General features: G+C 41.3%; 1 protein-coding gene across 11 annotated transcripts in view; it reads left to right on the top strand.

Moving 5' to 3' along the window:
* Positions 1 to 23,752, top strand: part of CDKL5 (cyclin dependent kinase like 5) — a 1,071,204-nt gene that overhangs the window by 714,305 nt on the left and 333,147 nt on the right. For all 11 annotated transcript variants that reach the window (XM_053706416.1, XM_053706410.1, XM_053706408.1 and 8 more), the window contains one exon: positions 15,002 to 15,138. In XM_053706416.1, coding sequence (XP_053562391.1) covers positions 15,002 to 15,138 — 137 coding nt within the window. The remainder of the gene's footprint in view (positions 1 to 15,001; positions 15,139 to 23,752) is intronic.

The raw sequence follows: 23,752 nt of genomic DNA, 5'->3' as shown, positions 1-23,752 counted from the left end.
ATAACTAGAGATCACTGTTCCCTCTAAGGTGCGCGGCTGCGTGGCCGCGCACCTTCCCTTCTGGTGTAGCGCAGGCAGAATATCAGGCCGCGCAGCACCTGCTGTGAGCAGAAGCAGAGAGAGGAAAATGCCTGTAGAACTAATTTGCCAAGTGCCGCCTGCACTGCGCATTGGACCCAGCAATCTGTCACTCATCTAGCCTGATTCTGTGTTCCTGTATGCCAGCACCGAGCTAATGTACTCAGCTTAAAAGTATATTAGCTCAGTGCTGGCAGCAGCGCTGTATACAGGAACACAGAATCAGACAGATTGCTGGGTCCAATGCACAGTGCAGGCGGCACTTGGCAAATTAGTTCTACATTTTTGGGATCTCAGCTCTGCACCTGCCTGACTGCCTCCACTATCTATGCCTCCCAACTGTCCCGGTTTCTGCATTGCCACCACTAGCTCATAAGTGTTGCACACAGTATTTTTAATCTTAGTGCTAGTAGGAGGAATGTTGGAGCCGGAAGTGGAAGATAGCGCTATACATCCTGTACGCGCTACACTAAAAACCCCAGACTGACTGAGTAATAAGCAGTTGCTGTCGCTATAGGGGGCAGCTTTCAGTGCAGTAACAGTTTGTTTCAGTGACAGACATTATCGGTTTAACGATGGGACCACATGGGTCCAACGCGGATATATAAAGCACCATTCACTTAGTTCTAAGGTAAGGCATAACATTGCTTCATTATCCCAGGCGCACTCACGCTGCGCACATTGTTTAATCTGGCTAAGTGGCTATCACTGAAGAGAAGCAAATCAGCGTGTGACACATCTTCAATGGTAAATGCACACCTCTCTGACACCAATAATGCTGTTTATTAGTGGCTGTTAGAAGGAAACAATGAAATGGTTATGGTATGCATTTAAAACGTAGCTTTTATTCCAGTTCTTTAAAATATTAGCCGTAGAACAGGACAGAGCAAAACACGGTTCTAGTTTAAAAGTACAGTGTTTTGCTGTGTCCTGTTCTTCTACGGCTTATATTTTACTGTTCTGTAATAATACGCTACACAGACTCAGAGCCATAAGACCGGCTCCTTCTCTAGCTAAACTGATTGGCCTGCCCTGTTAGCATAGGATGCTGAGGGAAAGCTAAATGAGGCACAGCAAGGAGGGACCGGCAGTAACAGCAGTTACTATAGCCTTCATTCATAAAAAAAACCCTGACACTTGCCTCCAAAAACCCTTAATTTATTATACAATCTAAGACAGAGGTCACCTGATCGCCCCCAGCACTGCAGTCAGTAGTGCACACAGAATCATTTTACACTGCGTGCGTGTGTGCTGCTGTAGGAAGTATGTTGGTGGAGTTAGAGCAGGACCCTTTAGTCAGCGTGAGTAACAAACTCATTCATTATTTGTTGTCAGTAGTGCCTTAGATGTTTGAAGCTGTTCACACTCCTTTACATGAATCTATGCTTCAAAGTAGCTGTGTCTGACTCTGTTGGTAGTCTCCCCCCTCCCTGCTCTCATTTCCTCAATTCCTTCTCAAGACTGTGTGGCATCTCCCCTCCTGCTATCTATCTCTAACCTACTTGTCATGAGGATGATGTCAATAGGTTATCAGAAAAAATAAATCACATGGGAAATGTGTTGCTGGGGGTTGGGGATTCCTATTTCAGAATAACTATTAACCCCTTCTTCAGACTTTGCCACATAGTGTGTATGTATGAGTATATCTGTGTATGTTGGTGTGCATTTGTGTATGTATGTGTATATATATATTTTTTTTTGTGTGTTTGTGTATGTTGGGGGGGCAGCAGAATTTTGAGTGCCTAGGGCAGCACAAAACCTAAATACGCCACTGAGTCATACATATTTTATGACTAATTAATAAATGAATCTGTATATATAGGAAATGAGTGAACTTTCTAGTAATTATAATTTCTTCAAAATGATCCTCCATCCTATTTCTAACATACTCATGTAACCACCACGAGCTGATATTTTATTGCCATGTGCATAAAAAAATAAGAAAAAGAAAAAAAGTAAGGGCAGGGGTAATTAAATATTTTTTCAGAGAGTTAACTTGTTTTAATTGAGCCAATCTTTTTTTTTTTTTTTTTGCAGTTTCAAAAATACCCCAATATTATACATAAAATGCTTTCAAATGTTTGCAAATTATTCAAATATTTCCACAAAAACATTTCATAATTTTAAAGAAATGGCACATATGTACACATACATTCATATATGTTATTAGTAGAAATATAAGGTAGCTACAAGAACATCAAATTAAATACCTTATTTGAAGAAAGAAAAGTACACATCACGTCCCTCTGTGTATTGTGGGTGGCACTAGCAACAGAGGGGCTGATGTCTATACATAAAATATATATATGAACCCTGAGTCCTCTCAATGCTTCTAGATATTTAATCTTTTGTAAACTATTGTATATGTATAAGGGCTGGTTGATTGTGATACACTATATATATATATATATATATATATATATATATATACACACACACACACACACCTGTGTGTGTATGTGTGTGTATATATATATATATATATATATATATATATATATATATATATATATATAATCATTATCCATATATATATATATATATATATATATATATATATCCACATACATACATCTATATATATATATATATATATATATATATAGTGCCGCACACAAGCGGTATCAAGCCCGCACACAGAAAAAAATAATTGCACGCACGGAAAAAAAATTAGAGGGAACATTGCTAGAGATTATGTTTAACGTTTTTGCTGGAATGTAAAATCGTTTTCATTTGCTGAGGTACTGTGTGAATAAATGTTTGGGCACTATTTTTCCACTTGGCAGTTGCTTAATCTGTTTTTCTGACAGTTTCTGTTCTCCCTCACTGCTGTGTGTGAGGGGGAGGGGCCGTTTTTTGGCGCTTTTTCTATGCATCAAATATTTCAGTCAGCAACTCATTGTATTCCCTGCATGATCCGGTTCATCTCTACAGAGCTCAGGGGTCTTCAAAACTTATTTTGAGGGAGGTAATTTCTCTCAGCAGAGCTGTGAGAATTATAGTTTGACTGAGATAAAAAACGTTTATTCTGTAATTTGTTATCTTTGCTAATGGGATTAAACCTTTGCTAAAGTTGTGTTGTTTACAAGGATTGAGGCTATAACTGTTTCAATTTATTAATTTTCAACTGTCATAGATCTTCTGTGCTTCTTAAAGGCACAGTACATTTTAATATTTCCAAGTTGCAAGTTTATTTGCTAGTGTGTTAAACATGTCTGATTCAGAGGATGATACCTGTGTCATTTGTTGCAATGCCAAAGTGGAGCCCAATAGAAATTTATGTACTAACTGTATTGATGCTACTTTAAATAAAAGTCAATCTGTACAAATTGAACAAATTTCACCAAACAACGAGGGGAGAGTTATGCCGACTAACTCGCCTCACGTGTCAGTACCTACATCTCCCGCTCAGAGGGAGGTGCGTGATATTGTAGCGCCGAGTACATCTGGGCGGCCATTACAAATCACATTACAGGATATGGCTACTGTTATGACTGAGGTTTTGGCTAAATTACCAGAACTAAGAGGTAAGCGTGATCACTCTGGGGTGAGAACAGAGTGCGCTGATAATATTAGGGCCATGTCAGACACTGCGTCACAGGTGGCAGAACATGAGGACGGAGAACTTCATTCTGTGGGTGACGGTTCTGATCCAAACAGACTGGATTCAGATATTTCAAATTTTAAATTTAAACTGGAAAACCTCCGTGTATTACTAGGGGAGGTGTTAGCGGCTCTGAATGATTGTAACACAGTTGCAATACCAGAGAAAATGTGTAGGTTGGATAAATATTTTGCGGTACCGACGAGTACTGAGGTTTTTCCTATACCTAAGAGACTTACTGAAATTGTTACTAAGGAGTGGGATAGACCCGGTGTGCTGTTCTCACCCCCTCCGATATTTAGAAAAATGTTTCCAATAGACGCCACCACAAGGGACTTATGGCAAACGGTCCCTAAGGTGGAGGGAGCAGTTTCTACCTTAGCTAAGCGTACCACTATCCCGGTGGAGGATAGCTGTGCTTTTTCAGATCCAATGGATAAAAAGTTAGAGGGTTACCTTAAGAAAATGTTTGTTCAACAAGGTTTTATATTGCAACCCCTTGCATGCATTGCGCCGATCACGGCTGCAGCGGCATTCTGGATTGAGTCTCTGGAAGAGAACATTGGTTCAGCTACTCTGGACGACATTACGGACAGGCTTAGAGTCCTTAAACTAGCTAATTCATTCATTTCGGAGGCCGTAGTACATCTTACTAAACTTACGGCGAAAAATTCAGGATTCGCCATTCAGGCACGCAGGGCGCTGTGGCTAAAATCCTGGTCAGCTGATGTTACTTCTAAGTCTAAATTGCTTAATATACCTTTCAAAGGGCAGACCTTATTCGGGCCCGGGTTGAAAGAGATTATCGCTGACATTACAGGAGGTAAAGGCCATGCCCTGCCTCAGGACAAAGCCAAAGCCAAGACTAGACAGTCTAATTTTCGTTCCTTTCGTAATTTCAAAGCAGGAGCAGCATCAACTTCCTCTGCACCAAAACAGGAAGGAGCTGTTGCTCGCTACAGACAAGGCTGGAAACCTAACCAGTCCTGGAACAAGGGCAAGCAGACTAGGAAACCTGCTGCTGCCCCTAAAACAGCATGAATTGAGGGCCCCCGATCCGGGATCGGATCTAGTGGGGGGCAGACTTTCTCTCTTCGCCCAGGCTTGGGCAAGAGATGTTCAGGATCCCTGGGCGCTAGAGATAATATCTCAGGGATACCTTCTGGACTTCAAATACTCTCCTCCAAGAGAGAGATTTCATCTGTCAAGATTGTCAACAATCCAGACAAAGAAAGAGGCGTTTCTACGCTGCGTACAAGAGCTCTTGTTAATGGGAGTAATCCATCCAGTTCCACGATCGGAACAGGGACAGGGGTTTTACTCAAATCTGTTTGTGGTTCCCAAAAAAGAGGGAACTTTCAGACCAATCCTGGACTTAAAGATCCTAAACAAATTCCTAAGAGTTCCATCGTTCAAGATGGAGACTATTCGGACAATTTTACCTATGATCCAAGAGGGTCAATACATGACCACTGTAGATTTAAAAGATGCTTACCTTCACATACCGATTCACAAAGATCATTATCGGTACCTAAGGTTTGCCTTCCTAGACAGGCATTACCAGTTTGTGGCTCTTCCATTCGGATTGGCTACAGCTCCAAGAATCTTCACAAAGGTTCTGGGTGCTCTTCTGGCGGTACTAAGACTGCGGGGAATCTCGGTAGCTCCGTACCTAGACGACATTCTGATACAAGCTTCAAGCTTTCAAACTGCCAAGTCTCATACAGAGTTAGTGCTGGCATTTCTAAGGTCACATGGATGGAAGGTGAACGAAAAGAAAAGTTCACTCGTTCCACTCACAAGAGTTCCCTTCCTGGGGACTCTTATAGATTCTGTAGAAATGAAGATTTACCTGACAGAGGACAGGCTAACAAGACTTCAAAGTGCTTGCCGCACCCTTCATTCCATTCAACACCCGTCAGTGGCTCAATGCATGGAGGTAATCGGCTTAATGGTAGCGGCAATGGACATAGTACCCTTTGCACGCTTACACCTCAGACCACTGCAACTGTGCATGCTAAGTCAGTGGAATGGGGATTACTCATACTTATCCCCTTCTCTGAATCTGGATCAAGAGACCAGAAATTCTCTTCTATGGTGGCTTTCTCGGCCACATCTGTCCAGGGGGATGCCATTCAGCAGACCAGACTGGACAATTGTAACAACAGACGCCAGCCTTCTAGGTTGGGGTGCCGTCTGGAATTCTCTGAAGGCTCAGGGACAATGGAGTCAGGAGGAGAGTCTCCTGCCAATAAACATTCTGGAATTGAGAGCAGTTCTCAATGCCCTCCTGGCTTGGCCCCAGTTGACAACTCGGGGGTTCATCAGGTTTCAGTCGGACAACATCACGACTGTAGCTTACATCAACCATCAGGGAGGGACAAGAAGCTCCCTAGCTATGATGGAAGTATCAAAGATAATTTGCTGGGCAGAGTCTCACTCTTGCCACCTGTCAGCAATCCACATCCCGGGAGTGGAGAACTGGGAGGCGGATTTCTTAAGTCGTCAGACTTTTCATCCGGGGGAGTGGGAACTTCATCCGGAGGTCTTTGCCCAAATACTTCGACGTTGGGGCAAACCAGAGATAGATCTCATGGCGTCTCGACAGAACGCCAAGCTTCCTCGTTACGGGTCCAGATCCAGGGATCCAGGAGCAGTCCTGATAGATGCTCTGACAGCACCTTGGGACTTCAGGATGGCTTACGTGTTTCCACCCTTCCCGTTGCTTCCTCGATTGATTGCCAGAATCAAACAAGAGAGAGCATCAGTGATTCTAATAGCACCTGCGTGGCCACGCAGGACTTGGTATGCAGACCTGGTGGACATGTCATCCTGTCCACCTTGGTCTCTACCTCTGAAACAGGACCTTCTGATACAGGGTCCCTTCAAACATCAAAATCTAACTTCTCTGAAGCTGACTGCTTGGAAATTGAACGCTTGATTTTATCAAGACGTGGATTTTCTGAGTCAGTTATTGATACCTTAATACAGGCTAGGAAACCTGTTACCAGAAAGATTTACCATAAGATATGGCGTAAATACCTATATTGGTGTGAATCCAAAGGTTACTCTTGGAGTAAGGTTAGGATTCCTAGGATATTGTCTTTTCTACAAGAAGGTTTAGAAAAGGGTTTATCTGCTAGTTCATTAAAGGGACAGATCTCAGCTCTGTCCATTCTGTTACACAAACGTCTGTCAGAAGTTCCTGACGTCCAGGCTTTTTGTTAGGCTTTGGCCAGAATTAAGCCTGTGTTTAAAACTGTTGCTCCACCATGGAGTTTAAACCTTGTTCTTAATGTTTTACAGGGCGTTCCGTTTGAACCCCTTCATTCCATTGATATAAAGTTGTTATCTTGGAAAGTTCTATTTTTAATGGCTATTTCCTCGGCTCGAAGAGTCTCTGAATTATCAGCCTTACATTGTGATTCTCCTTATTTGATTTTTCATTCGGATAAGGTAGTCCTGCGTACTAAACCTGGGTTCTTACCTAAGGTAGTTACTAACAGGAATATCAATCAAGAGATTGTTGTTCCTTCCTTATGCCCAAATCCTTCTTCAAAGAAGGAACGTCTACTGCACAACCTGGATGTAGTCCGTGCTCTAAAATTTTACTTACAGGCAACTAAGGAATTTCGACAAACGTCTTCTCTGTTTGTCATTTACTCTGGGCAGAGGAGAGGTCAAAAAGCTTCCGCTACCTCTCTTTCTTTTTGGCTTCGTAGCATAATTCGTTTAGCTTATGAGACTGCTGGACAGCAGCCTCCTGAAAGAATTACAGCTCATTCTACTAGAGCTGTGGCTTCCACTTGGGCCTTCAAGAATGAGGCCTCTGTTGAACAGATTTGCAAGGCTGCAACTTGGTCTTCGCTTCATACTTTTTCCAAATTTTACAAATTTGACACTTTTGCTTCATCGGAGGCTATTTTTGGGAGAAAGGTTCTTCAGGCAGTGGTTCCTTCTGTATAAAGAGCCTGCCTATCCCTCCCGTCATCCGTGTACTTTTGCTTTGGTATTGGTATCCCAGAAGTAATGATGACCCGTGGACTGATCACACTTAACAGAAGAAAACATAATTTATGCTTACCTGATAAATTCCTTTCTTCTGTAGTGTGATCAGTCCACGGCCCGCCCTGTTTTTAAGGCAGGTAAATATTTTTTGATTTATACTCCAGTCACCACTTCACCCTTGGCTTTTCCTTTCTCGTTGGTCCTTGGTCGAATGACTGGGAGTGACGTAGAGGGGAGGAGCTATATGCAGCTCTGCTGGGTGAATCCTCTTGCACTTCCTGTTGGGGAGGAGTAATATCCCAGAAGTAATGATGACCCGTGGACTGATCACACTACAGAAGAAAGGAATTTATCAGGTAAGCATAAATTATGTTTTTTTTAAAGAAGGTGCTATAATAGACTGACACAAACAATTAACATTTAAGCATTTTAACGCTTGCCATTTTTCCACGTAAAACATTATTAAACAGTTAAACACTAGACCTGGATGTTAGTTATTGACACTGAGCTTACAGCTGCTCACATACAAATCCAATGCCTGTCAGTCTGTGTGTGCATCGCTGCTTGCTGGCGGCTCTGCCGCTGCGCTCCCTCACAAGTAAGTCACAACTTTGCTACTCTCCACACACTGCAGCTGCCCCCGCCCAGCTTCTGCCGCCCCACCGGGATTTTTCCCAGTATCCCGGCGGCCCAATCCGGCCCTGCGCACTTAAGAATATAGGACCTGGGTTTGTGCTCAAGTAGGGTGTTAAGGTTCTTTTCCCACTTTTTTTGCTCCATTGACTTCTATGGGGGAATACATATGGGGAGCATGCTACATCCTAAATTCGGCTTTAGGTTAGAGCGAGCGGAAACAGTTTACTTTCTACTTGTAATACGAGCACAATACGACGTCCGCAAAAAGCTCACTTAGTGCAGTTAACACTCTAGAGGGAGCATTAAGTAGCGCTCCACATGTAATCTGGCCCATAGTTTTTAGCATGTTTATTTGGTTTGTTCTTTTTAAAATAAAAAAAAGTTAAACCTGTAAACTATTTTTTGCAATAACCTCAAATGAGTAATATCCCCTCAACTGACTTTTTATGAGTGTTACATAAGAATGACATACTTTCTATTTATTTTTTATGTTAAGATAGAATCCTTGCAAATAACATCAAATTCCAGTATAGTAATTTAGATGATTTTTGTCATTTGTACTAAAAATGTCTTAAAATTAATTTGAAAAAAATTGTGTTTGTGTTACAGGTAACTGTTTGCTTTGATTTTCTGCCATTACACTTTTTAATTTGTATAAATGAAATCGATATTGATTTGTTAATACTATTATCATTCATAAAAATATGAACTATTTCTCCAACATTGGTGTGTCCGGTCCACTGCGTCATCCTTACTTGTGGGATATTCTCTTCCCCAACAGGAAATGGCAAAGAGTCCCAGCAAAGCTGGTCACATGATCCCTCCTAGGCTCCGCCCACCCCAGTCATTCTCTTTGCCGTTGCACAGGCAACATCTCCACGGAGATGGTTAAGAGTTTTTTGGTGTTTAAATGTAGTTTTTATTCTTCTATCAAGTGTTTGTTATTTTAAAATAGTGCTGGTATGTACTATTTACTCTGAAACAGAAAAGGATGAAGATTTCTGTTTGTAAGAGGAAGATGATTTTAGCAGACAGTAACTAAAATCGGTTGCTATTTCCACATAGGACTGTTGAGATGAAGTAACTTCAGTTGGGGGAAACAGTTAGCAGACTTTTCTGCTTAAGGTATGACTAGCCATATTTCTAACAAGACTGTGTAATGCTGGAAGGCTGTCATTTCCCCTCATGGGGACCGGTAAGCCATTTTCTTAGTCAAAAACAAACAGAATAAAGGGCTTATTATGGGCTAAAAAACTGGTAGACATTTTTATGGGCTAAATCGATTGCTTTATTTGTGCATATTATTCAAATTTAGGCTAACAATTGACATTTATAATCTTGGGGAACGTTTATAAAACGGCAGGCACTGTATTGGACACCTTTTTTCAGTCAGGGGGCCTTTCTAGTCATAGACTGAGCCTCATTTTCGCGCCATTAATGCGCAGTTGTTTTTTGAGAACAGGGCATGCAAATGCATGTGTGTGGATCTAAGAATATCTGAAAAAGCTTTTAGAAGGCGTCATTTGGTATCGTATTCCCCTCAGGGCTTGGTTGGGTCTTAGCAAAGACTGTATCTGGGACTGTATAGGGGTTAAATTGAAAAACGGCTCCGGTTCCGTTATTTTAAGGGTTAAAGCTCTGAAATTTGGTGTGCAATACTTTTAAGGCTTTAAGACACTGTGGTAATTTTTGAACAATTCCTTCATACTTTTTCACATATTCAGTAATAAAGTGTTTTCTGTTTGAAATTTAAAGTGACAGTAACGGTTTTATTTTAAAACGTTTTTTGTGCATTGTTGACAAGTTTAAGCCTGTTTAACATGTCTATACCTTCAGATAAGCTATGTTCTATATGTATGAAAGCCAATGTGTCTCCCCATTTAAATTTATGTGATAATTGTGCCATCCAAACAAAGTAAGGACAGTACTGCCACAAATAAGGATATTGCCCAAGATGATTCCTCAAATGAGGGGAGTAAACATGATACTACATCATCTCCTACTGTGTCTACACCAGTTTTGCCCATGCAGGAGGCCCCTAGTACATCTAGTGCGCCAATACTTATTACCATGCAACAATTAACGGCTGTAATGGATAACTCCATAGCAAATCTTTTATCCAAAATGCCTACTTATCAGAGAAAGCGCGATTGCTCTGTTTTAAACACTGAAGAGCAAGAGGACGCTGATGATAATTGTTCTGTCATACCCTCACACCAATCTGAAGGGGCCATGAGGGAGGTTTTGTCTGAGGGAGAAATTTCAGATTCAGGAAAAATTTCTCATCAAGATGAACCTGATGTTGTGACATTTAAATTTAAATTAGAACATCTCCGCGCACTGCTTAAGGAGGTATTATCTACTCTGGATGATTGTGACAATTTGGTCATTCCAGAGAAATTATGCAAGATGGACAGGTTCCTAGAGGTTCCGGTGCCCCCCGACACTTTTCCTATACCCAAGCGGGTGGCGGACATAGTAAATAAAGAGTGGGAAAAGCCCGGCATACCTTTTGTTCCTCCCCCTATATTTAAGAAATTATTTCCTATGGTCGACCCCAGAAAGGACTTATGGCAGACAGTCCCCAAGGTCGAGGGGGCAGTTTCTACTCTAAACAAACGCACTACTATTCCTATCGAAGATAGTTGTGCTTTCAAAGATCCTATGGATAAAAAATTGGAAGGTTTGCTTAAAAAGATTTTTGTACAGCAAGGCTACCTTCTACAACCAATTTCATGCATTGTTCCTGTCACTACGGCAGCGTGGTTCTGGTTCGAGGAACTAGAAAAGTCGCTCAGTAGAGGAACTCCATATGAGGAGGTTATGGACAGAGTTCACGCACTTAAATTGGCTAACTCTTTTATTTTAGATGCCGCTTTGCAATTAGCAAAATTAGTGGCGAAAAATTCAGGGTTTGCTATTGTGGCGCGCAGAGCGCTTTGGCTAAAGTCTTGGTCAGCGGATGTGTCATCCAAGACAAAATTACTTAACATTCCTTTCAAAGGTAAAACTTTATTTGGACCTGATTTGAAAGAGATTATTTCAGACATCACTGGGGGAAAGGGCCACGCCCTTCCACAGGATAGGTCTTTTAAGGCTAAAAATAAGCCTCATTTTCGTCCCTTTCGCAGAAATGGACCAGCCTCTAATTCTGCATCCTCTAAGCAAGAGGGTAATGCCTCACAACCCAAACCAGCCTGGAAACCAATGCAAGGCTGGAACAAAGGTAAGCAGGCCAAGAAACCTGCCACTGCTAACAAGACAGCATGAAGGAGTAGCCCCCGATCCGGGACCGGATCTGGTGGGGGGCAGACTCTCTCTCTTTGCTCAGGCTTGGGCAAGAGATGTTCAGGATCCTTGGGCGCTAGAAATAGTTTCTCAAGGTTATCTCCTGGAATTCAAGGAACTACCCCCAAGGGGAAGGTTCCACAAGTCTCACTTATCCTCAAACCAAATAAAGAGACAGGCATTCTTACATTGTGTAGAAGACCTGTTAAAGATGGGAGTGATACACCCAGTTCCAATAAAGGAACAAGGAATGGGTTTTTATTCCAATCTGTTCGTAGTTCCCAAAAAAGAGGGAACGTTCAGACCAATTTTGGATTTGAAGATCCTAAACAAATTTCTCAGGGTACCATCGTTCAAAATGGAAACTATTCGAACGATTCTACCCACCATCCAGGAAAGTCAATTTATGACTACCGTGGATTTAAAGGATGCGTACCTACATATCCCTATCCACAAGGAACATCATCAGTTCCTAAGGTTCGCTTTTCTGGACAAACATTACCAGTTTGTGGCTCTTCCATTCGGATTAGCCACTGCTCCAAGGATTTTCACAAAGGTGCTAGGGTCCCTTCTAGCGGTTCTAAGACCAAGGGGCATTGCAGTAGTACCTTACTTGGACGACATTCTAATACAAGCGTCGTCCCTGTCAAAGGCAAAGGCTCATATGGACATCGTTCTAGCCTTTCTCACATCTCACGGATGGAAGGTGAACAAAGAAAAGAGTTCTCTGTCCCCGTCAACAAGAGTTCCCTTCTTGGGAACAATAATAGATTCCTTAGAAATGAGGATTTTTCTGACAGAGGTCAGAAAATCAAAACTTCTAAGCTCTTGTCAAGTGCTTCATTCTGTTCCTCGTCCTTCCATAGCGCAGTGCATGGAAGTAATAGGATTGATGGTTGCAACAATGGACATAGTTCCTTTTGCACGAATTCATCTAAGACCATTACAACTGTGCATGCTCAAACAGTGGAATGGGGATTATACAGACTTGTCTCCAATGATTCAAGTAGATCAAAAGACCAGAGATTCACTCCGTTGGTGGCTGACCCTGGACCATCTGTCCCAGGGAATGAGCTTCCGCAGGCCAGAGTGGGTCATTGTTACGACCGACGCCAGTCTAGTGGGCTGGGGTGCGGTCTGGGAATCCCTGAAAGCTCAGGGTCTATGGTCTCGGGAAGAGTCTCTTCTCCCGATAAACATTCTGGAACTGAGAGCGATATTCAATGCTCTCAGAGCTTGGCCTCAACTAGCAAAGGCCAAATTCATAAGGTTCCAATCAGACAACATGACGACTGTTGCTTATATCAATCATCAAGGGGGAACAAAGAGTTCCCTGGCGATGAAAGAAGTGACCAAAATAATTCAATGGGCGGAGGATCACTCCTGCCACTTGTCTGCGATCCACATCCCAGGAGTGGAAAATTGGGAAGCGGATTTTCTGAGTCGTCAGACATTTCATCCGGGGGAGTGGGAACTCCATCCGGAAATCTTTGCCCATATAACTCAATTATGGGGCATTCCAGACATGGATCTGATGGCGTCTCGTCAGAACTTCAAGGTTCCTTGCTACGGGTCCAGATCCAGGGATCCCAAGGCGACTCTAGTAGATGCACTAGTAGCACCTTGGACTTTCAACCTAGCTTACGTATTCCCACCGTTTCCTCTCATTCCCAGGCTGGTAGCCAGGATCAATCAGGAGAGGGCCTCGGTGATCTTGATAGCTCCTGCGTGGCCACGCAGGACTTGGTATGCAGACCTGGTGAATATGTCATCGGCTCCACCATGGAAGCTACCTTTGAGACAGGACCTTCTTGTTCAAGGTCCATTCGAACACCCAAATCTGGTCTCCCTCCAACTGACGGCTTGGAGATTGAACGCTTGATTCTATCAAAGCGTGGGTTTTCAGATTCGGTGATAGATACTCTGGTTCAGGCCAGAAAACCTGTAACTAGAAAAATTTACCATAAAATATGGAAAAAATATAGCTGTTGGTGTGAATCCAAAGGATTCCCATGGAATAAGATAAAAATTCCTAAGATTCTCTCCTTTCTTCAAGAAGGTTTGGAGAAAGGATTATCTGCAAGTTCCCTAAAGGGACAGATCTCTGCTTTATCTGTCTTACTACACAAAAGACTGGCAGCTGTGCCAGATGTTCAAGCATTTGTTCAGGCTCTGGTTAGGATCAAGCCTGTTTACAGACCTTTGACTCCTCCCTGGAGTCTAAATCTAGTTCTTTCAGTTCTTCAAGGGGTTCCGTTTGAACCCTTACATTCCATAGATATTAAGTTACTATCTTGGAAAGTTTTGTTTTTGGTTGCAATTTCTTCTGCTAGAAGAGTTTCAGAGTTATCTGCTCTGCAGTGTTCTCCTCCTTATCTGGTGTTCCATGCAGATAAGGTGGTTTTGCGTACTAAGCCTGGTTTTCTTCCTAAAGTTGTTTCTAACAAAAATATTAACCAGGAGATAGTTGTACCTTCTTTGTGTCCGAATCCAGTTTCAAAGAAGGAACGTTTGTTACACAATTTAGACGTAGTCCGTGCTCTAAAATTCTATTTAGAGGCTACTAAAGATTTCAGACAAACATCTTCCTTGTTTGTTGTTTATTCTGGTAAAAGGAGAGGTCAAAAAGCGACTTCTACCTCTCTTTCCTTTTGGCTTAAAAGCATTATCCGATTGGCTTATGAGACTGCCGGACGGCAGCCTCCTGAAAGAATCACAGCTCACTCCACTAGGGCTGTGGCTTCCACATGGGCCTTCAAGAACGAGGCTTCTGTTGACCAGATATGTAAGGCAGCGACTTGGTCTTCACTGCACACTTTTGCCAAATTTTACAAATTTGATACTTTTGCTTCTTCAGAGGCTATTTTTGGGAGAAAGGTTTTGCAAGCTGTGGTGCCTTCCGTTTAGGTAACCTGATTTGCTCCCTCCCTTCATCCGTGTCCTAAAGCTTTGGTATTGGTTCCCACAAGTAAGGATGACGCCGTGGACCGGACACACCAATGTTGGAGAAAACAGAATTTATGCTTACCTGATAAATTACTTTCTCCAACGGTGTGTCCGGTCCACGGCCCGCCCTGGTTTTTTAATCAGGTCTGATGAATTATTTTCTCTAACTACAGTCACCACGGTATCATATGGTTTCTCCTATATATATTTCCTCCTGTCCGTCGGTCGAATGACTGGGGTGGGCGGAGCCTAGGAGGGATCATGTGACCAGCTTTGCTGGGACTCTTTGCCATTTCCTGTTGGGGAAGAGAATATCCCACAAGTAAGGATGACGCCGTGGACCGGACACACCGTTGGAGAAAGTAATTTATCAGGTAAGCATAAATTCTGTTTTTGTATAGCATCTCTATTAATTTGTGTTTTATTTTTTATTTTTCCTAGAAAATGAAGAAGTCAAGGAAACAACGTTACGTGAACTTAAAATGCTTCGCACTTTAAAGCAAGAAAATATAGTAGAGCTGAAAGAAGCATTTAGAAGACGAGGAAAATTATACCTAGTCTTTGAATATGTGGAAAAAGTGGGTGCTAATTTGTTTATACATCCGTGTCTTGAGTCTATTTTTTTGTTATTATGTTTAAAAGAGACGTCCCAGTTTTGTTATAATTCAGCTAATGTGAAAACGTAGGTGAATTGAGATATATTTTTATTTGGATAACTGTAACTACATATTTATCTGAGTGATCTGTACAGTATTTGGGGGATATTTACCAAAGGTCTGGCAGACCTGATCCTGTGCGGAACAGGTTTGCCAGACCTCGCTGAATGCGGAGAGCAATACGCTCTCCGTATTCAGCATTGCACCAGCAGCTCTTGTGAGCTGCTCGTGCAACACAGTCCCCTGCAGATTCGCAGCCAATCGGCCGTCAGCAGGAGGGTGTCAATCAACCCGATCGTACTCGATCAGGTTGAATTGCAGCGATGTCTGTCTGCCTGCTCAGAGCAGGCGGACAGGTTATGGAGCAGCGGTCTTTAGACCACTGCTTCATAACTGCTGTTTCTGGCGAGCCTACAGGCTCGCAAGAAACACAGGCCCTCAAGCTCCGTCCGGAGCTTGATAAATGGGCTCCTTTGTTTTTTCCAAGAAGTTTTAATCTAGATCATGAATCAAAGAAAGATGCGGTTTGCTCCTCAGTTAAATAAAAGTTCAAATTTATTGATGAATTTTAAAATACAAACAGAAGCTTGCAAAGCACAGTTAGTGGTACAGCGCAGCACTAAGGCTTACGCGTTTCGGCTGACAAGCCATAATCATAGCCAGCCGAAACGCATACGCCTTATTGCTGCACGGTACCACTAACTGTGCTTTGCAAGCTTCTATTTGTATTTTAAAATTCATCAATAAATTTTAACTTTTATTTAACTGAGGCGCAAACCTCATCTTTCTTTGATTCATCTTCGATCCAGAGTGTTTGCTCCCGTCTTGGAGGACCGTTATCCAACCCGATTGCTCTCATCCAACTCCTCCCCCAATGCTGACGTCACCCGGAGTGTGCTGTGGACGGAAGCAGCTACAGGTGCTGTGTTTGGCAGGAGCTGGACGACAGACCTTGTCTGTATCCCGTGGAGTTTGCGGGACCGCTCACGGCCATTATAGTCCAGGAGAACAGTACGGAACTGAAGGGGACGAAAAGCACGCAGGACGGTAAGCCAAGATCTTTGGATCTATTTTTGGCTAGAAGCTCATACAAAGTATTGGAACAGGGGAGTAGAGTATCCCTTGAGCACGGGGCACGTTTGCTTCACACTATTTGACAGTACTGATAGTTTGGGACTGATAGACTCACACTTGCTGTTGTATATTTTATTAATCTAGATCATCCCACATGGCTAGTTGCCCAGTACACTAACTAAATTTAGGAAATCTATATGGAGATCATTCACTAGGAACTGATATACTAATTTATGAAGAACCACCTTATACTTTAGTTTAGTTTAGTCTTTAGTTTGTCCTCGGGACCCAGTAGCAAGCTAGATATCTATTTTAAGGAAAAGGTAAAATAATAAATGCCTAGTCACTACGAGTAAGCTACATATGATCTAACATACATTTCTCTAATGCTTGTGAAGAAGTACAGGTGAGTAGATGTCTCCTAATCACTCGGGTAGGTATAAATGTTTTTTTAGGTTATTTGTGCACAGGACATATTGGTAGACTTGTATTTTGTAAATTCCAGTGTTAAAGTCTATAGACAAAGCATAAAGTATAAAAAAATAAATAAAAAAGGGACTTTACAACAGTATTCATGCCTCAAACCCCTTATTTAAAGCTAATGAGTATATACCTCAAACAATCTTTGCACAGATATTTATTACACCAATACAACATTTCTAACAAAATGTCCATATTGAACAATGTGAATACCCCTCAAAAGACCGGTTCTTGAAAAGTTATCAGTTGCAAATCATGCATCCAGAAAGTCCTTTATTTAACCTTAGTAAAGATTTCAGCACAGCGTTCAATGTAGCTAGACCATTATAGTTAGTACTGCTACAGCCAGATAAGAAATACAAATGCTGATAGTAATCTCATACCTCAGGGCGTGTTCACACTGAAAAATGAGCATGCTCAGCACAAGCATAAATGGAGCTTTAACTATATTGGTCCAACTGTGAAAATCTTTGCTATGGTTATGTGAAGGATTTTCTGGATGCAATTAATAACTTTTCAAGAACCGGTCTTTTGAGGGATATTCATATTGTTCTATATGAACATTTTGCTAGAAATTTTGTATTGGTGTAATATCTGTGTGAAGCTGTTTTGAGGTACATGCTCATTAGCTTTAAATAAAGGGTTTGAGCCACGAATGTTGTTGTAAAGTCCCTATTTTTGTCTTCTTTTTAAACAAAATACTTTTTAGTTATAAATGTTTCCCATTTTTCCATGACACACTTCAGTTTATACCCCTTTGGTGTAAAGAAGGCTGATTTAGAGCCCATCTCCAACAAAAGTGTTATTTTGCTCAGGTGAAAAATAATGTTTTGATCCTTTTGATGTTTTTGTAGGTATCAGTATTTACACATGTATTATTATTGTTATCGTTTATTTGTAGAGCGCCATCAGATTACACAGCTCTAATATGTATGCCTTTACAAATTTATATAGCTATCCATTTAAATGTTTGGTAAATGTAACTTGGATGCAATTTTCTTTGTGTGCACAGAAAAGTGTTCTTTGAATTATTACTTTTAGGACTTTCAGTGAGTAAGTTGGAGGTTTTCCATGTGACATATATATATATATATATTTTTTTTGGTGGCATTTTCTTTCTAATGATTGTGAGAGTCCACAACCTTACTCTTAAGAAATACTTCACCTGACCACTAGGAGCAGGCAAATACACCCACACCACAGCTTTAAGTAACCCCCTCTCTCTCCCAGTAGTTCTTTGCCTCATCAAGGAGATGGCAAGGTTAGAGGTGTTCAGAAGATCATTCCATTCCTCAATGAATAGTTCCAGAAAGAGAGGAATAAGGTTAGATACTTCAAGCCACTGGTGTCTGTGGGAAGGTCTAAGCCTCCTCCAGTTGGTAGGTGTTTTTCCCAAGTATGGTCCCAGTTGTCAGTGACACGGGGGTACAGGGGACATGTTACACTCCTTTTCTCCCTGGGGACTTGCAGAGAGAGTGTGCCCCACAAATAAAGGTTCTTAGTCTAACTCAGGGGTCTGAGTTTGAATACTTTTTAAGACTCTTGACTGAGTTTGACATTCCAGCTCACTACTGCATAGTTGGTGCACAAATGGACATGCAGCAGGGGGATATAGAAAGTTTATTTCAGCTACAGAAAGGTAAACAAATTCATGTTTAACAAAATGTGAAAAAACACCTTTCACACAAATTACACCCTGTTCCAAATTATTATGCAAATTCTATTTCAGTGTCACAAAGATTAAATATTTTTTTTCAGTTTAACTCATGGATGGCATTGTGTCTCAGGGCTCTTTTGATCACTGAAAACAATCTTGGACACCTGTGATAATTAGATATCCAGGTGAGTCCAATTAAAGGAAAATCTACTAAAGGAGGGTGTTCCACATTATTAAGCAGAGCACCATTTTCAAGCAATATGGGGAAGAAAAAGGACCTCTCTGCTGCCGAAAATTGTGAAATAGTTCAATGCCTTGGACGAGATATGAAAACATTAGATATTTCACGAAAAGTTAAGCGTGATCATTGCACTATTAAGAGATTTGTGGCCGATTCAGAGCACAGACAGGTTCGTGCAAATAAAGGCACATTGAGGAAGATTTCTGCCAGATCCATGCATCGGACCAAGAGAGCTGCTGCTAAAATCCCATTACATAGCAGCAAACAGATATTTGAAGCTGCTGGTGCCTCTGGAGTCCCACGGACATCAATGTGTAGAGTCCTCCAGAGTCTTGCAACTGTGCATAAACCTTCCATTCGGCCACCGCTAACCAATGCTCACAAGCAGAAACGGCTGCATTGGGCAGAAAAATACATGAAGACTAATTGTCAAACAGTCCTGTTCACTGATGAGTGGCGTGCAACCCTGGATGGTCCAGATGGATGGAGTAGCGGATGGTTGGTGGACGGCCACCCTGTTCCAACAAGGCTGCAACGTCAGCAAGGCGGTGGTGGAGTCATGTTTTGGGCCGGAATCATGGGAAAAGAGCTGGTCGGCCCCTTTAGTGTCCCCAAAGGTGTAAGGATGACCTCTGCAAAGTATGTGGAGTTCCTAACTGACCACTTCCTTCACTGATAAAGAAGGAAGAACTATGCTTTCCGTAATAAAATCATCTTCATGCATGACAATGCACCATCTCATGCTGCAAATAATACCTCTGCATCAATGGCTGCTATGGGGATAAAAGGAGAGAAAGTCATTGTGTGGCCTCCATCCTCCCCTGACCTCAATCCTATTGAGAACCTTTGGAGCATCCTCAAGCAAAAGATCTATGAGGGTGGGAGGCAGTTTACATCCAAACAGCAGCTCTGGGAGGCTATTCTGACATCTTGCAAACAAATTCAAGCAGAAACTGTCCAAAAACTCACAAGTTCAATGGATGCAAGACTTGTGAAGCTTCTATCAAATAAGGGGTCCTATGTTAAAATGTAACGTGACCTGTTAAAATGTTTAAAAAGCTAAAATGTTGTTCAAAGTTTGATTGAAATAGCTTTTGATTTCAGTAAATATGCTACAAACACAACAAATGACAATTTTCAGTTCTTTACAACCTATAAAGTGTTTTGAAACTTACAGTGCATAATAATTTGGAACAGTGCATTGTAAGTTTTTTATTTTGAAAAAAAAAATATTGTTATCATTAGGAGGTTTTTTCAATAAATTTGAATTGTACTCTTAATAGTTGATAACATGAGAATTATGCTGACTGTTGTTTACATCAATTATTTAGGTAAATGAGAAAGATATCATTGGAACAGGGTGTAATAGCAAAATCAATTTATGAGAAAAAGTAAATAAAACAAAGATTATGGCCTCTATTTATCAAGCTGTCTACTTTCTAGCATTCGCCGGCACCAATACACTCGTCTAAGCTCGCCTAACATCGCCGCCGCGGACCTGAATACGTTCGCCAAATTTATCAAGAAAGCTGTCAAAAAGCAGCGCACCAAGTACGGTGCGATGAGCAGCGGACTGTTGTTAACTGACAGTCATCAATCTCGCTGCTCATTGGCTCATTTGCAGCTTTCTTGCTAGCCTGTCACTAAGCACCCACACTATACTATACTGTTTTACCCCCTATACCGCCGCTCACGGAGCCCCCCGCAACTATAATAAATATATTAACCCCTAAACCGCCACTCCCGGACCCCACCGCAACTATAATAAATATATTAACCCCTAAACCTCCGCTCCCGGACCCTGCCGCCACCTACATTATACCTATTAACCCCTAATCTGCTGCCCCCTATACCGCCGCAACCTACATAAAGTTATTAACCCCTATCCTGCGGATTCCGGACCCCGCCGCAACTAAATAAATTGTTTAACCCCTAAACCGCCGCTCCCGGAGCCCACCACCACCTACATTATACATATTAACCCCTATCCTGCCCCCCCCACACCGCTGCCATTATAATAAGTAATTAACCCCTAAACCTAAGGCATCTTCTATCTTCATCCATCTGGAGCGGAGCGGGTCCATCTTCAATCCATCCGACGAGGAGCATCCTCTTCCATCGACATCCGAACACTGAATGAAGGTTCCTTTAAATGACGTCATCCATGATGGCGTTCCTTGAATTCCGATTGGCTGATAGGATTCTATCAGCCAATCGGAATTAAGGTAGGAAAAATCATATTGGCTGATGTAATCAGCCAATTGGATTGAAGTTCAATCCTATTGGCTGATCCAATCAGCCAATAGGATTGAGCTCGCATTCTATTCCGCTCCGGATGGAAGAAGATAGAAGATGCCGCCTGGATGAAGACTTCTGCCGGTCTGGATGTCCTCTTCTGCTCGGATAGGCTGAAGACTTCTGCCGTTCTGGAGGTCCACTTGTGCCCGGCTGGGTGAAGACGGCACAAGGTAGGGTGATCTTCAGGGGGTTAGTGTTAGGTTTTTTTAAGGGGAGTTTGGGTGGGTTTTAGAGTAGGGTTGGGTGTGTAGGTGGTGGGTTTTAATGTTGGGGGGGTTGTATTTCTTTTTTTACAGGTAAAAGAGCTGATTACTTTGGGGCAATGCCCCGCAAAAGGCCCTTTTAAGGGCTATTTGTAATTTAGTGTAGGGTAGGGCTTTTTTTTATTTTGGGGGGCTTTTTTATTTTATTAGGGCGATTAGATTAGGTGTAATTAGTTTAAAATTCTTGTAATTTTTTTTTATTTTCTGTAATTTAGTGTTTGTTTTTTGTTGTACTTTAGTTAATTTTATTTAATTGTAGTTAATTTATGTAATTATTTTAATGATAGTGTAGTGTTAGGTGTAATTGTAACTTAGGTTAGGTTTTATTTTACAAGTAATTTTGTATTTATTTTAGCTAGGTAGTTATTAAATAGTTAATAACTATTTAATAACTATTGTACCTAGTTAAAATAAATACAAACTTGCCTGTAAAATAGAAATAAATCCTAAAATAGCTACAATGTAACTATTAGTTATATTGTAGCTATCTTAGGGTTTATTTTATAGGTAAGTATTTAGTTTTAAAGGAATCATTTAGTTAATAATAGTAATATTTATTTAGATTTATTTTAATTATATTTAAGTTAGGGGGTGTTAGGGTTAAACTTAGGTTTAGGGGTTAATTACTTTATTATAGTGGCGGCGGTGTGGGGGGGGCAGATTAGGGGTTAATAAATATAATGTAGGTGGCGGTGGGCTCCAGGAGCGGCAGTTTAGGGGTTAAACTATTTATTTAGTTGTGGCGGGGTACGGGATCAGCAGGATAGGGGTTAATAACTTTATGTAGGTGGCGGCGGTATATGGGGTGGCAGATTAGGGGTTAATAGGTATAATGTAGGTGGTGGCGGGGTCCAGGAGCGGCGGTTTAGGGGTTAATATATTTATTATAGTTGCGGCGGGGTCCAGGAGCGGCGGTTTAGGGGTTAATAAGTATAATGTAGGTGGCGGCGGTGTAGGGGGGGCAGATTAGGGGTGTTTAGACTCGGGGTACATGTTAGGGTGTTAGGTGTAGACTTTTTCCATAGAAATCAATGGGATATCGGGCAGCAGCAAACATGAGCTTGCGCTGCTGTCAGTCTCCCATTGATTCCTAAGTACACTGGGCTGAAAAAGTGGCGAGCATACCTGGTAGGATCTTGATAACTTCCAAAAGTAGTCAGATTGTGCTGAACTTGCGTTCGGAACATCTGGAGTTATATATATATATATAAACATCGATCTGTGTCGGCGGATCGTATGTTACGTCACTAAATTCTACTTTTGCCGGTCTCTAGCCTTTGATAACTAAGGCAAATCAGGCTTGCCACAAATATGCTGCGGAATTCCAGCGTATTTGCGGTTGACAGCTTGATAAATAGAGGCCATGGTCTAATCTACCTATTAATTTTGGGACAGGGTGGGCTATACAGTGGGCAGGGCATACAGGGGTGGGGGAATAAGAGTGATGGGCTGTGGGGCCCATCAAAAAAAAAATTCCCAGGGCCCTGCAAATGCTAAGGGTGTCCCTGGGCTCCAATAGTACAGAGTAACCCTGTTATACCACCTATTAAGCTCTTTTGGATCTTATAAAGTGCCAAATGACTACTCACACATGAGAGCTTCAATAGCTCTAACATAGGAATACAATACAACATTCCATAATGTTTTTAAACCATTTTTCTTTGAAATTATGATTGCTATAGGGGTGGAGCATGTAGAAAATGTTTAAAATAAAATGATGACTTTTAATACAAGTTAAAATGCTGTTCAAAATTGTTGTTTTTGATAAAAAAAAGTTAAATCAAAATCAAACTTTTAGCATGTTTTATATACACAAAGAAAAAAGCAAACACACGTTTTGCATCAGTCAGAGTCAGACTGTCTTGAAGGAAAATTATTCTATTGCTAAATCTTCCTATGGAGGTGAAAGTGGTGAGTTTTAGTCAGTTTCCTATTGGATGGCCTTGCACTGCTTATAGCAGTAGATGTTTCATTATTTGTTTCTATGAATGTTATTTATTTACTCACACAACTGCTTTTTCCAAAAGCAAATGTTCTTTTTTCTATTAACGTTTAACATGCTGTAGATTCTGCTTTTATTCCAGCCACCTCTACTGCTTGCTTTTATTCATGCGGTTTGAATCTCATTGGGATCTTATTAGTCTTAGTCTTCCTTGGCAGAACACTTTTTAGATAAGTTATACTTTTTTTATTTGACTATTTATCTGTGATTCTACTGTAGATTTATAGCATTCGGTTGTTATTTTTTTTCCAGTCTGTTCATGGGCATTTTGCTTAATGTGTGTATGGATTTGAACTCTTCAGGATTATGCTTTTTGATCATACTATGGAATTTTTTATTTTATTTTTTGAAAGGACACTAAAGCCAACGTTAAACTTTCATGATTCAGTGCAGTTTTAAGAGACTTTACAATGTAATTCTAATATCAAATTATGCAGTCTTTTTGTAGGGAGACTTTCAGAGGCACTTGCTTCTACTGAGAATGTGCAAGAGTTTGTAGAGTATAGATCAATGGGTCTGTG

The sequence above is a fragment of the Bombina bombina genome, chromosome 3 (genome assembly GCF_027579735.1).
Source record: "Bombina bombina isolate aBomBom1 chromosome 3, aBomBom1.pri, whole genome shotgun sequence".
Classification (NCBI taxonomy): domain Eukaryota; kingdom Metazoa; phylum Chordata; class Amphibia; order Anura; family Bombinatoridae; genus Bombina; species Bombina bombina.
This window is presented reverse-complemented; position numbering and strand designations above follow the sequence as displayed.